General features: G+C 39.2%; 1 protein-coding gene across 7 annotated transcripts in view; it reads left to right on the top strand.

The window, feature by feature from the left end:
- The window catches only part of BICRAL (BICRA like chromatin remodeling complex associated protein), a 48,472-nt gene that overhangs the window by 17,408 nt on the left and 17,653 nt on the right, over positions 1–13,411 (top strand). For 5 of the 7 annotated variants that reach the window (XM_087777453.1, XM_087777454.1, XM_009472990.2 and 2 more), the window contains 3 exons: positions 7,998–8,046; positions 12,298–12,346; positions 12,429–12,497. In XM_087777453.1, the coding sequence (XP_087633579.1) occupies positions 7,998–8,046; positions 12,298–12,346; positions 12,429–12,497 (167 nt within the window). Of the gene's footprint in view, positions 1–3,692; positions 3,818–4,838; positions 4,859–7,997; positions 8,047–12,297; positions 12,347–12,428; positions 12,498–13,411 lie in introns of those variants that run through there. The other 2 variants (XM_087777456.1, XM_087777457.1) reach the window with 2 other exon arrangements.

Consider the following 13,411-nt stretch of genomic DNA (forward strand, 5'->3'; position numbering starts at 1 on the left):
TTTTGGAGTAGTTTTTCATAGAGAGGTTTTGCATCGTTCTTCTGAATATTTAAAAGGAGAAATTTCTTCTCGTACTCTGTTGCATACAGATGTCTTTGAAGTATGGATGATTAAATTCAGTTCCATAGCTAATTTCAAACACTGTAAGTTCATCTTAAAACTACTACTCAGATTAGGATCTTGGAATGAAAACACATTTTCATATAGATACAAAGTTCACACTTGCGTATTGCACTGTGTTACTAGGTTAGAATCCCAAATTTCTTATTCTGTTAGCTCTTTTTCAGAGCACAATTCCAGGTAGATTTTGCAACAGTGTAGTAGCTGCTTTTTTTGATTATTCTGAAAAAGAAAATATTTCTAAGAAATCATTGCATATTGTAGAATATAAGCACAGCGTGGTTTACAAGTGAGTAGTTAAATCCCTGTGTTTTACAACGTACATTTTTAAAATTAATTTTGCTTTCATACTCCTGTTGTCCTGAAATGACAACTTTTTGATAATGATGCTTTCTGTATTTTTGCCTGAGTAAAACTGAGAGTGAGATTTTAATTTGCAATCAAGTTTTTCAGTATTTACCTCTTTTCCACTGAATACTGTGTCATTATTCTGCTGCACATCATTTTTTACAGTAATGGGGGGGGAAAGTGGAAATACCTCTTAATAATACCCTTGTATTCCATCTGGGTAAAAATCAGTTTCTTGAAAATAAAGGGCTTGATGTGGTGAGCAGCTCTTAAGTCGATCATAAAACACATGCTTGGTTAGTTACAAGAATCTGAAATAGTCCAGTTTGCAAGATATTAGATTGTTCAGAAGTAGCATGGACTTGAAATGTAAGAATAAAATATATGGTAGAAGGGGTTTGAGTTTATACTCCTTTCGTACACTCCTGTGTTGCAGAGAATGCAAATGAGGTTTTGTTCCTGCGTAGGTAAGTTCCCTTCAATGAATGCAAGACTGTTAGGGACCTGAGAGATAACGGGCGGTGTGTGTAAGGCAGTAGTTACAGCGTCTTAGCAACCTGAAGTGCATACTGCTTAAATGATAGGCGTTACCTAATATGTGGTAAAATGGCATCTCCCCCCCCCAGTTCAGAAGCACACTGAGCAAAATATCAGCACTGTGAAAGTTGAATGGGAGTCGTGATGGAAATTAGTGTGGGGGAAAGACTAAGGACTTAAACTCTGGGCGTTTTTCCTCTGCAGTCGGTGTGGAATCACTTAACACTGCTGTGATCCTTTGATGTAATTAACAAGGGCTGGATGCTTGTACTGGGTTAATAGTTATCTTACATCTGTATTCAGAAAGGATATGAGGGATAGAAATGTCGTAAATTTGGTGTAGCACACTCAGTTCACTGCAGTACCGTTCTCTACAGTGACTATTACAGTCACTGTTACTAACTTCAATTTCTTCTATTTTTGTTGTTCTGATGATTATTGTTATAGTGCCAATTTATTTCTTCAGGTATTCCATAGTGAAATTACTATGAATGTTGGGATTGTAGAGTAAAATTCTGGAGCATGGTGTAGAGCAACAGACCGGCACAGAAGATTTGATGGCTCGGATCCATTATAAAGCATGACGGAGGTGTCATCAGAGTTCCTGCTGACTGGATGTGTACAAAGTCTTAACGAACTTGTGAGGATTAGGGGCCTATCTCGTAACTCAAACAGTAGTTGCTTCAGGTACTGCATATGTTACTGTATGCAAGTTCGATTATCTCCCACTGTAAAGCTGTAACTGCAGCAGTCATTTCCTTGCGTTGAAGCATTGATTTCCAAAGGTCAGTGTTCACTCTCAGAAGTCATGGGCCAGCATGCTGCCAGTCAGGAATTGATCCCATGTAGTTGTACGGAAGTTACGAGGCTGTAGATTTTTACAACAGTTTTGCAGATAAATTTATTTACTTGTGGCTTACCAAGTTTTGATGTTGATTGTATCACACTGTTGGGAATTACTGCTCTAAATGTTGCTTTTCTAAACTAGCCATTCTCTTAGGCTTTTTACGAAATGTGAAAATAGTGTTTTACCGCTTTGTATCTGAAGTTATGTATTAAGGTTGTATGAAATTACAAATGACTTTGAGAAAGGAAAATAATTCTTTTGTGACACGCTTGAATATAATTTGAGTGAATTTAAAATCCAGTATTTGCAGTGGTTTCGAATCCTCCCATTTTTTAAGTTATGAAAATCATGTACAGTATCTGAAGCATTTATGAATAGTTGGACTGTTTCTGTACAAATCCAGTTTTAATGACTCTGCAGGTTGTAGACCCTGCATGTGTTGCATGGTACCGTGGGTTGTGTAGCATGGTGACTAAAAATTTAGGCTGGTAAGGACTGCTGGAGGTTATCTGGTCTGCTGTAAGCAGAACTAGCTTTAAAGGTAGGACAGGTTGGTCAGGGCCATTTGAGTTTTGAAAATTTGCGAAGTTTATCTGGTTGGGATTTTCTGTGTTGCGTGTTTTGGCTGTTGCTTCGTGTCTTGCTGCACACTGATGAGAAGAGGCTGGATCTGCTCGTCTTAGTACCGCTTTTAGCTAGTGGCAGACTGCAGGTAGCGCCCCGGTTAGCCTTCTGTTGTCCAGGCTGAAGAAACGTAGTTCCCTCAGACTTTTCGTGTCACGTGCCTGCAGGACTTTATGGGCACTCTGCTGGACTCGTTCAAGTTTTTCTGTATTTCCTTTTTTTTGGTGGTGGGGGGAGGGTGTGTGGCAAAACTGGACACAGTATTTCAGATGGGAGCTCACAAGTGCTGAGTAAAGGGGAATAATCGCTTTTGTTGACCTGCTTGCCTGCATTGCAGCTAACGTGAGAGTGGTGGCTGTATTAACTGTACGTGTATGGCCACAGTCCAACAATTGCTTTAAGCTGACTGAAGCACTGCTGCCTTCCCTTGTACTTAACTACCCAGCTCCCTCATTCCTCTTCCCTCTTGTGTGCTGGCACTAGCGCCCTTGTAGCCCCATAGCAAGCCAGAACCAAATCAAGAAGCTAAACCCAAGTTGAAGCAGATCAATGTATTTTGTCAGATCAATTTTCTGTTCCAGGCGACTGTTCAAAGCCTTGAGCGGACTCGGGGAAGGTGGATGCGAGGGCGCAGGACCGCTCTCTTCCTCTTTTGTTGGCCTGCGCTCTGTAGTAGGTGAGAGTGTTGAAAGGAAGGCAGGGCCTTTAAGGCTGAGTTGTAGCAGTCCCCCAGAGGGTCGGCCTGTGTGACTGGGATTTCCTTGTCGGTTTTATTACTTTCACCTTTTCTTACAGTCTGTCTGGGAGCGTGCGATAAAGGGCACTCTGATTATTTCTCAAAAGGGATGGGCAGTGCTGCTGCCACAAGTACCTGTGACCCAAGTTGAAGTATATGCTGGGTTCACCAGTGCAGTAGCATCGGTATGAAATTAAACAGTAGAGGCTTTGCTAATAAGTTACAGGGAGTATCTGTGCTGGGTTGTGACTAATTAGTAAGGATTGCCCTTTGTAAATTAGTTGGATGCACCAGCAGGGCTGAGTTTGGCCTACTTACGATAAACTGATTTTTTTTGTATGTGTGTGGCTGTTTGTTTGTTTGTTTGTTTTTTTAAGACACTGTAGAACAGTGTTGATGATAATTAGCTATTTGTTAGGCTACATTGTAACAGCTTTCCAGCAGGTTGTATAAATCTTCCCAATGTGTATTCTCCCCCAGCTGTCTCTAGTGTGGGCTCTTGTCAGACCCTGGGTGCACTGATGGGCCCTGGTGGCCCAGACGAGCCTCACCTGGAGCCTGTGCCCACACCCTTTGTCCACCGGCTGAAGCCTCCGTCAACAGAAGTGAGTCACTCTTCAAGAGCCTAGGCCAGTGGTCTCCAAATGTTTTTGATTGCACACCCCTGTTGGTAAAAGTTTTTTGAGCATGCACCTGCAATATATGTATATTTATTTACAAATTACATGCATGTACTACTAAAGTTCTAATATATTCTTTTTACACCCCAGTGGATTGTCCGGTGCACACACCCTACTTTGGAGACCACTGGTCTAGGCTGCATAACTCTAATCCTCTAATTCCACTCACTATGTCGAGTTTTATTTTCAAACTGTCTTGGCTTAATACGGTTTATACCCATTTCATCCATCAATCATTGATTTGGCCCGCTATATGCTAACAAGCACTGAGGAGGACAGAATTTGCATAACTTATGTATAGAAAAACTGAAAAGTCGGCAACAATAGCAGCAAACTTTTCTACCATTTGTACTGTAGAAAACATGTTAGGAGAATTTCACAGGATAGGCTTGCATTTTTTAACGTTTAAATGATCATCTCTGTCAAGGTCATGTGTTGCTGAAGTTGCCCTCTTTTCTAAATAGACTGAACGAGCAGTTGCTTTTGGGTGTGCCAAGACTCGGTCTGATTGTGCACCTCCTCTGTTGCTGTCCTGAAGTTAACAGGACACTAATCCTCACTGAAAACCTGCATCAGTTAAAAAGATTTAAGCCTGCAGTTATGTGGTTATGTAGATCTTGGGTACGTGTGGTGGAATAGGAACAGAATTTAGTCTGAATAGGTAGGATTGTGGCTTGGTTGCAGTCTTGATTTTTCTTTCACAGACCACGTACCCCTACGTGTGCTGTTTAAATTGCGTGTTCGTCCTCTGGTATTTCACAAAAGCACTGCCATGCAGCATCATGTTAGTGTAGTGTTACGTAGCCATCGTGGGGGGATATTGAGATGGGAGCGATCTGTCTGTGCTTTATTTGCAGTTTTCAAGGTGCAGGAGCACGCAGCCCCTTAGCCTGTGAAGGCTGATCAGAACAACTTCTGAACACAGCAAGAGCTGTGCATGATAGGTGTGTTCGTGACTTTGTGAAGGTACATTCATCAGCTGTATAAAAACTTGGTAATGGTTTTATACAAATTAACTCTTTGGTAAACCAAAATTTAAAAAAGAAAAGGTGACATAATATTTCTTTCTCATGTGTGTATAGAATTCCGCTAGGATGACAAGAACGTTGTTAAAGCTTGTTAGGAAGATGCATTTCTGGAGGGGACTGGTTGAGATTCTTGGTGTTTATCAAAAATGTGGCTGTTTTCTTTGGGTTTTATTGTCTGTTGTAAACTGGTAGGAGTTTACAGCATGTTGGGTAGGTGTTTCTTGTATCATATTTGTGAAATGAGGGTAAACAAAAAATTATTCTTTCTAATAAAGCCAACTGCATGTTCAGCTAAAGGGCTGAATAGTGAAGAATATGTATTGCCATTAAGATTTTCTCTCATTGGTGTTTTCATGCAATTTATTTTCCTTCTGATAGTTACGTGCAGGTTTTCAAGAGTTTAGTGAACTTACCAAATTTGTCTAATTTGTGTTAGTAGTTTTAATACCCACAGGAGTACTGATTGAACAAAGTTCTATGTGGTCACTTTCCATAACGTTGAACCCTTTTTGTAGTATAGCCATAGTGAATATTTGGTTTGATAAAGCAAAGACATTTTCTTTTATTTTATTTAAATAACAATGCAGTATGGGATGGGATTTTCAAAAGTAGACGTGCAGTGTGAAAGCAAAGATCCTGTTGACTTTCGATGGAGCTGATTTTTACTTTTGGTTAGCTAGGAGTCTTTGAAACCTTGCTCTTGAGAGATGGATGTGCTGTTTAGCTGTTAGAGGAAGTAACCGCTTTCTGTAAGTAGTACTAACAGTGCAGTTAAAGCAGAATGCTAATCACTTAATGCAAATTACTTATTAATTGGTTCTTACTAATGCACATTTACATTTCAATTTTGTGACATCATAAAATGTCATGTTACTTGCTTAGCATTAATTTGCCAGATCAGTGCTCGTGCTGGTGGCTGTACGCAACAGTGAGCAGATGTAATACTGAATCATGAGAGAAATTATTTTTCTTAGGATGCATAATCACCTCATGAATGCTGATTTTTGTCGACATTTGAGGTAGTTCTCCATAGCCGTGCTTTGTTTTTCTGTTTTCCCAGAGAGGTGATGCTGAGGGATCCTTATGGTGATGTATGCTCTGCTTCTGCTTCACCCTCTCTGTAAGCTAAAGCACAGGAGATTGAAGAAAAAATCTGAATGAGGCTATGCAGTATAGAGGATAGAGTGCCCTCTGCTAGTCTAAAGTATAAACCAGTTTCAGGATCGGTGGAGTATAGAAGGATGTCAGGAAAGAGGTTACAGAATCACAGGACAGCTGCAGTGGGAAGGGATGGCTGGAGATCACTCCATCCACTGTCCTGCTCACAGCAGGCTCTGCCAGAGAAGGCTGCTCAGGGCTGTGGTCCAGCTGCGTTCTGGGTATCTCCAAGGATGAAGACTCCACAACCTTGCTGGAAAACCTGTGCCAGTATTTGACTACCCTGAGAGATCAAAAAAAAAAAAATATTTTTTTTCTTACGTTTAAATCTTTTTTGTTTGTTTTTTTCAATTTGTGCCCCTTGCGTCTTGTTCATTCACTGGATACCACTGAGAAGAGTTTGGCTCAGTCTTCTTTACACCCTCCCACCAGGTCGTTGTACACATGGATAAGATTCTCCCATAGCCCTCTGTTCCCCAGACAGTCCTGGTGCTCTCAGCCTCTTGTGTAACAGACGCTTCCAGTCCCTTCGTCGTCTTAATCATTATGGAGATCTGTATGAGGGAGAGCCGGAAGAATGATTCATGTGGATCTGGTCAGGGACAGTAAGTTTCTATTTGGCAAGAAGTAAGAGAGAGAGCAAAATGAATTAAAGCCAAAACTATATTAATAAATTTGAGAAACTATATTAATAAATCTGAGTGATAAGTATAATAGCAGACTTTTTAAGGGAAGCTGAGAAAAAAACAAGCACAGAATGCACAGTGATCAATTTGATGTGATTTGAAGGTACTGTGAAGATGAGATTGGATAACTGAATGGAAGCCAGGGCACCAAGAGGTTTAGGAAATGCTAGCATCAGTTGATAATTGAACTGGTGGATTAGAAGGGATCTTTACAGAGAGAATAAAGGAGGATAAAGTGGTCCTGGAAGTTACTGACGGGGAAAAGGGAGAAGGTATAGTCTCAGATGACATTCTGAGAATTATGGTGAACAGGAGAACCAGGATATGCAAAGAGAAGCTTCGAAGGAAGAGTGATCGGAGGAAAGAGTGATGGAATGTGTTTGGTACAGGCAGCGCCCGACCGAGTAGGCAGTGCGTAAGGGAGTTGGTGGTCGTGATATTGTGAGGCTAAAAATGCTCTGCACCCAATGAATGGATGCTTACATTCAGTATGGCTAATGCAAATGAATTCTCCACCCGCTGTTAAAAGGACTGTCAGAACTCTGTACTATTAATCACAAATTTGTTTATTTGTGAGTGTTGTTGAGGGGAAGCTGGAAGTGGCCACATTGTCACTAGCTAAGAAAGATCTGCTAGAAAATAGCATTCTTTTTAATGCTTTGTAATGTCTTGGCTGTGGTTTTGGTTCTAGCCTGTAACAGCACCGTCATGATACTGACTTAAATTTGTTTACCTTTTTGGCTGGTGGGTATTTTAGCCACTAATTTGTAACAGTCTTTGTAAGTTCTGTAGTGTTTGGTTATTCCCTTGCTGGGATTAGCTGGGAGTAAATTCCTGTAGAAGCATTTTAATTGGAGTCTTGAGATTGCATTCAGTGTTGATTTTTTTTTTTTTTTAACTACCTTTTTTTAAGTCATAGAAATTCTGTTTAATCAGTTTGGTTAATTATTTGTCTTTCTTCAATTTAGAATTCTAAAAAAATAACCCTAAATAGTAAAAAATTGCATGGGATTTTCTATATCATTACATGTGACTGAATTTGATTTTGAGATAAATCAATGGACCTCTGTAGAAGGTGCAGGTTTATTTAAGAACTTTGTCAATAGTAGCCATCTGTCAATTTCATAAATTGTTTATTAAAAAATACTGAGATATTCTAAATTGGTTTTATTGTTGAAAGCAATCTTTTGTCTGACACCTGTCAAATATCCGTCCTCTCCCTTTTTGTTCTAGTTGTCATGGATGATGACGATGATGAATCCTGTCTCCTTGATCTTATTGGGTAAGTTTTCCTTAAGCAGTTCTTTCAGAAAAGTTGGGAAAATAATTTTGCAAAATCGTCTTCTAGAAGGTGATTCTATGTCAGTATTGTCTCAAGACGAGGTGACTTGCAAATGAAATGAGTAGCTATGCTTCAGTTCCTCCATGTGGAGATGTGTGTATCACAAAGCCTTCAATCCCGTGTATGCTAGCTGACAGTCTACTTGCTGGCGTTCTCAAGAGAGGCGGAGGAATGAGTGTGCACGGAGTTTGGGTTCTCTTCTCAGCTAGTGGTAATACCAGGTCAGTGCTGAAGCACGTTACTAGGGATGTTGTTACAAACTTCATTGCAAAGAACTATTTTTTTGATTTAAAAAAATAAAGATCTCAATTTTTTGAGTAGAAGAACTAGATCCTTTTTTAACACTATGGTTGTATTTTAAAGGGAAAAGTGAAGTTATTCTTTCCTTAATTATAAATACTTAATTTCTACTAATAACATGCATTTGCATAAAAATGTTAGAAAAATAGAATTGCTACACAGTACCATTAAGTATTCACAACAGACAAGAATTTATAAGCATTTTGCTCAAATATAGTTGATTTTAATAAAATTGGGGATTTTAAATGTGTTTTTTTTTGTTTTGGTTTTGGTTTTGTTTTTTTGGCATTATTTCCATAACAGATTTATTTGGAGGTTCATAATTCCATATGGGAATCTCAAAAAATAATTAGGATAGTTGAAGCATGAGCAAGACTTTTGTGGATTGTATATGTGACGAGTTACCTTCCTTTGGCTAATACGTCAGTAGTCAAGAACAGATAATATGCTCTAATGCTTTTAAAACCTAAGAAGAAAATTGAACATTTCATATACGATACTTTGTTCAAACTCTGCCACAAATTAGTATGGTATCAGTCTCATAGCAGCTACTAAAAGATCGTCTCTGCTTCATGCAAGAGTTTTTTACTGTCTTAAATGTAGTAAATAAACACGCCTTCTACCTTTCTCACGCACTCAAAGCTTCCAGCAAAACCAATGAGAGCTTTAACTTCAGAAAAAACAAAGTATCACCACAGTGGCTGCTGAACTTTGGGGGTTACTCTGTGGATGCTATAGCGAAAGCATTGCCAGTAATGGCTCACAGTTAGGTTCCGTGAAGTATACTGTGCAAGATTACTGATTGTAGCCATATGAAAACACATCCTGCTTGAAACATAAAGATGATAATTGACTGCGTGGGACAATTAAGTGCTCTGTCATGAGCATGAATCATGAGGGTCCTGGTACAAGTTCACAGGTGGTCCAGAAAATGAAGTGCTCTCTATACAGATGAGTGTTTGTGTGAAAAATTACAGTGGTGTTCTTGCTGCTGGCAGCAATTATTGTCTTCAGCATCTAGAAGAATGGAAAACAGCATTTTTTTTTTCCATCTGATCTTTGATTTCGGTAAGTGCCTTCTAAAATTCCTTCCTTACTAAAGACAATATTTAAGATGATGAAGTGTTCTTCATTTTTAATTGCATTTTTCATGATTTAAAACCAGTGAATGTAATTAGTATTAAATGGCTTGGTTATTTATCAATAAAACTCATAAGCATGATAGAGCCCTATATGAGATCATGAGTTCTGTTCTCCTTAATTCTTGAAATTTAGTGTAATCTACTATGAAAATGACATTTTCATTTGAAAATATATGTAACCACGTCTGTGTTGTAAGTATAACTGTACCATAAAGTCCCTGCCAAGTACTGTCTGTTTAACATGTCTTTTGTAAACATATTGTCGTGGTTTAACCCCAGACAGCAACTAAGCACCACGCAGCCGCTCGCTCACTCCCCCACCGGTGGGATGGGGGAGAGGATTGGAAGAGCAAAAGGGGAAAGCTTGTGGGTTGAGATAAGAACAGTTTAATAACTAAAGTAAAATAAAAATAGAACAGTAGTAGTAGTAATAATAATAATAATAACAGCAAGTAATAATAGTACAATAGTAATACAAAGCAAGCAATATACTCTACAATGGCTCACCACCTGCCGACCGATGCCCAGCCCGTCCCCCAAGCAGCGATCGTTGCCCCTCCCCCGGCTAACTCCCCCAGTTTATATACTGAGCATGACGTCACATGGTATGGAATAGCTCCTTGGCCAGCCTGGGTCAGCTGTCCTGGCTGTGCCCCCTCCCAGCTTCTTGTGCACCCGGCAGAGCATGGGCAGCTGAAAAGTCCTTGACCAGCTTGAGCGCCACTTAGCAACTACTTAGCAAGAACAAAACATCAGGGTATCGTCGACGTTGTTCTCACCCTAAACCCAAAACACAGCCCCATACCGGCTACCAAGAAGAAAATTAACTCTATCCCAGCTGAAACCAGGACAGTATCCACCCCTTATTCCATAACATTTACGTCATGCCCAGGTCCCACATTATCCAACATATCCTCATTAACGACCACCCCCTTCCTTTCCTTTGATACAATACACGAGTATCATTCCCCATGCTATCTCTCTAGAACATTTGTTGCGTTCATTTAGTTTATGACTTTGGGATTCATCTGTCATAACGGTCTTTTCTGGGCAGGAGAGGTAGTGCGTGGTGTTGGATTGTAGCATGCTGAAGCCAGTTCTAGTTCGATCATCTCTGCACTTTGCTTCATTAGTTTGGGTGATTCTTGCTGTATACTGTTGATGTGTCATATAGCAATCACAGAAATAATGACATACAGTATTACATAGCAACAAAGATTATATAATCCAGTTCATTGGCTATTTTCACCCAAAATCAAATCTGCTTGAGGTACACATCGGACTTCCCCATCCTCCTGCATCACCCACCAAGTGCACCCAGGTCCTTGAGCAAAAGCAATCCCACGAATGCGTTTACCTTTGCCTAAGGCGGGAGTAACCCAGACTGTCTTCCCCATCATATTTTTTATGTGCACTACAGGGACTTTATCCCCTTCCACAGTACGTAAAAGTTTTGACTGGGCAGGGCCAGCTCGATTGGCAGATCCCCTGGTGTTGACTAACCAGGTGGCCTTTGCTAAATGTGTATCCCAATGTTTTAAGTGTTCCACCGCCCATTGCTCTCAGTGTAGTCTTTAACAGTCCATTGTATCGTTCTGTTTTCCCGGAGGCTGGTGCGTGGTGCTTAGTTGCTGGCTGGGGTTAAACCACGACACATATGAATGCAATCTGTTTTTTAAATTAAAAAAAAGAGGAATAGAGGTGTATTTGTGCTTTTCGAAGACTAGTTGTAAGCCTGAAAGATCTTTAACCTGTTCCTCTTTCTTTTCTAGGATGATCAAGAGAGAAGAGAGATGTTTTGAATTATTTTTTTTTTACATTAGAATCTCCAGCTTCTCAAAAATGTTTTATTATTACTTGTTAATCAATAAAGATGTTTTAAAATCAAAAAACTCCATGTCATTTTACTCTTCATGCTAATGGACATGTTGGGAAATGCTGTATAATTGTTGTATTAAAATAAACCCATGTAATGCAACCTTTCAGTGTTTTTTAGTTGGTCTGTATGTGCAGTTAGAGTAGTGTATTTTTGATTTCTTTGACTTTCCAACACTCATTCTATCAGACCACATTTTTGATACAAGTTTTATTCAGTGATAGTGCTAAGTTAATGAAATATACTGAAGTTGTATTTCATAATATTTAATCAGTTATTTCTATGGTTGATTTTACTTGGAAAAGGTGCTGCTTTTTTCTCCAGGTGAAGGGACTGTTACTCTGGCAAGCATAAGTTTTTGTTAACTTATGTTAAGGGTGGCAGAAAACATGTTAAAGATTGAGGTTTGTAAATACCCTGTTGACTTAGTAGCTCAACAGGCATTGTAGTTCATCTCTGTAGAAGAGATGGTACCTGTTGTAGTTCTCATGTTATTTGGTGGTAGCATTTTCCTTAGGTTTTGTACTATATGCTGTCGTAAAATACTGTATGTTTTAAGAGGATATGAGTAATACCCTCACAAAGAGAAGTAAAGTAGAGTGCAACTAAAGTTTTGTGATTAACATAGTTTATTGCTTGAAATGTCTTGGTACAATGACAGCAAATACGATCAACATCTGAAAATTATGCTGATACAGAAACACAGATCTTCAGATGGTGTAAACTTTCAGCTTTGCATTGGAGTCAGTGAAAGAAATGTGTTTTTACTATAAACCTGATTTATATGAATACAGTATCTAGCTTAGTTAAATTAGCCTCATTAGCAGAAAGAGCTTCCTAAAAAGTGGTAACTTTTTTTTTTCCTCCCTTAAGGGACCCACAGGCGCTGAATTATTTTCTACATGGACCTAGTAGTAAATCTGTAAGTAGCATTCCTGTGTATTAGACATACGTAAGCTTCATTGAGTGTATTATTTCTAAACATGTTTTTTGTCTTTTACCAGAGCAATGAAGACTTGACTAATGCAGAATATTCTGTAGCCAACTCAAATTCAATTTTCGCCAACTCCAATGTAAGTGATCAGGAGATAAATTATATTTGTATTGAGGTTGTGTGCTCCTGTTGTGGCTTTACTTGGCTTTTATAAAAATGAATGAAGTAGATGTGGGTTTTGACCCTTTTCATTTGAAAATTCTGAATGCTAACATAGAACCACTTCATACTGTTAATATTTTAAGTATTTCATTGGGTTTTCAGTGGGGAATGAATCAAAAGATACTGCACTGTTGGGCCGTGTTTCATAAATATGTAAAACAGCTTGCTGAGCAGTGAAAATATTCTCTGGTGTAACTCCCTCCAGTAAACTGGACTTGTAATTTTAGTGATTGTAGGTGTAGTAGTGCTCAAATGTAGACCTTGAAAGTTAGTCATTCGTACATTTCCTGTGTATGTTAGGATGGTTTTGTTTCTTATTTCTAAGTAGAAACTGAGCTAGCAATTTTTTTAAATTAATGAATGGGGTTTTTTTGTTCTTTGGACTGAACAGCTAGCTTGAATGTTTCCTTCCTGTAACTTCAGTGCTAGGGAAGTCACTTTAAATTCATTCAGTGTTGCAAGTAGTCTTCAGTATTCTTTCTTCGCCAGGAGTGTATTGCAGCCCTGGATCAAGTTTTACCCAGTGAGGTTGTGGAATCCCCATCCTTGCAGATAAAGCCAAGGCTGATCTGCTCTAGTGCTGGCAGTAGTCCTGGTTTGAGTAGAAGGTTGGACTAGGTGACTTCCAGAGATCCCTTCTGACCCACGTTTCTTTGATTTCATTGGTGTGTTTTTTAAAAAGCATGAATTCTTCATCCCACAATTCAGTTATTTGAACACATAGAGTAGGGTTTCCTTGGTAATTCCTCTTTCTGTTGTACTGTTGTTTTGACTCTGTCTGTTTGTCCTGTGTTCCTAACGGATATGTGGATATGGTTGTAGGTGTGTAGA

This window comes from Nipponia nippon, unplaced genomic scaffold (genome assembly GCF_047370975.1).
Source record: "Nipponia nippon isolate SJK-2023a ecotype South Korea unplaced genomic scaffold, ASM4737097v1 scaffold_4, whole genome shotgun sequence".
Classification (NCBI taxonomy): domain Eukaryota; kingdom Metazoa; phylum Chordata; class Aves; order Pelecaniformes; family Threskiornithidae; genus Nipponia; species Nipponia nippon.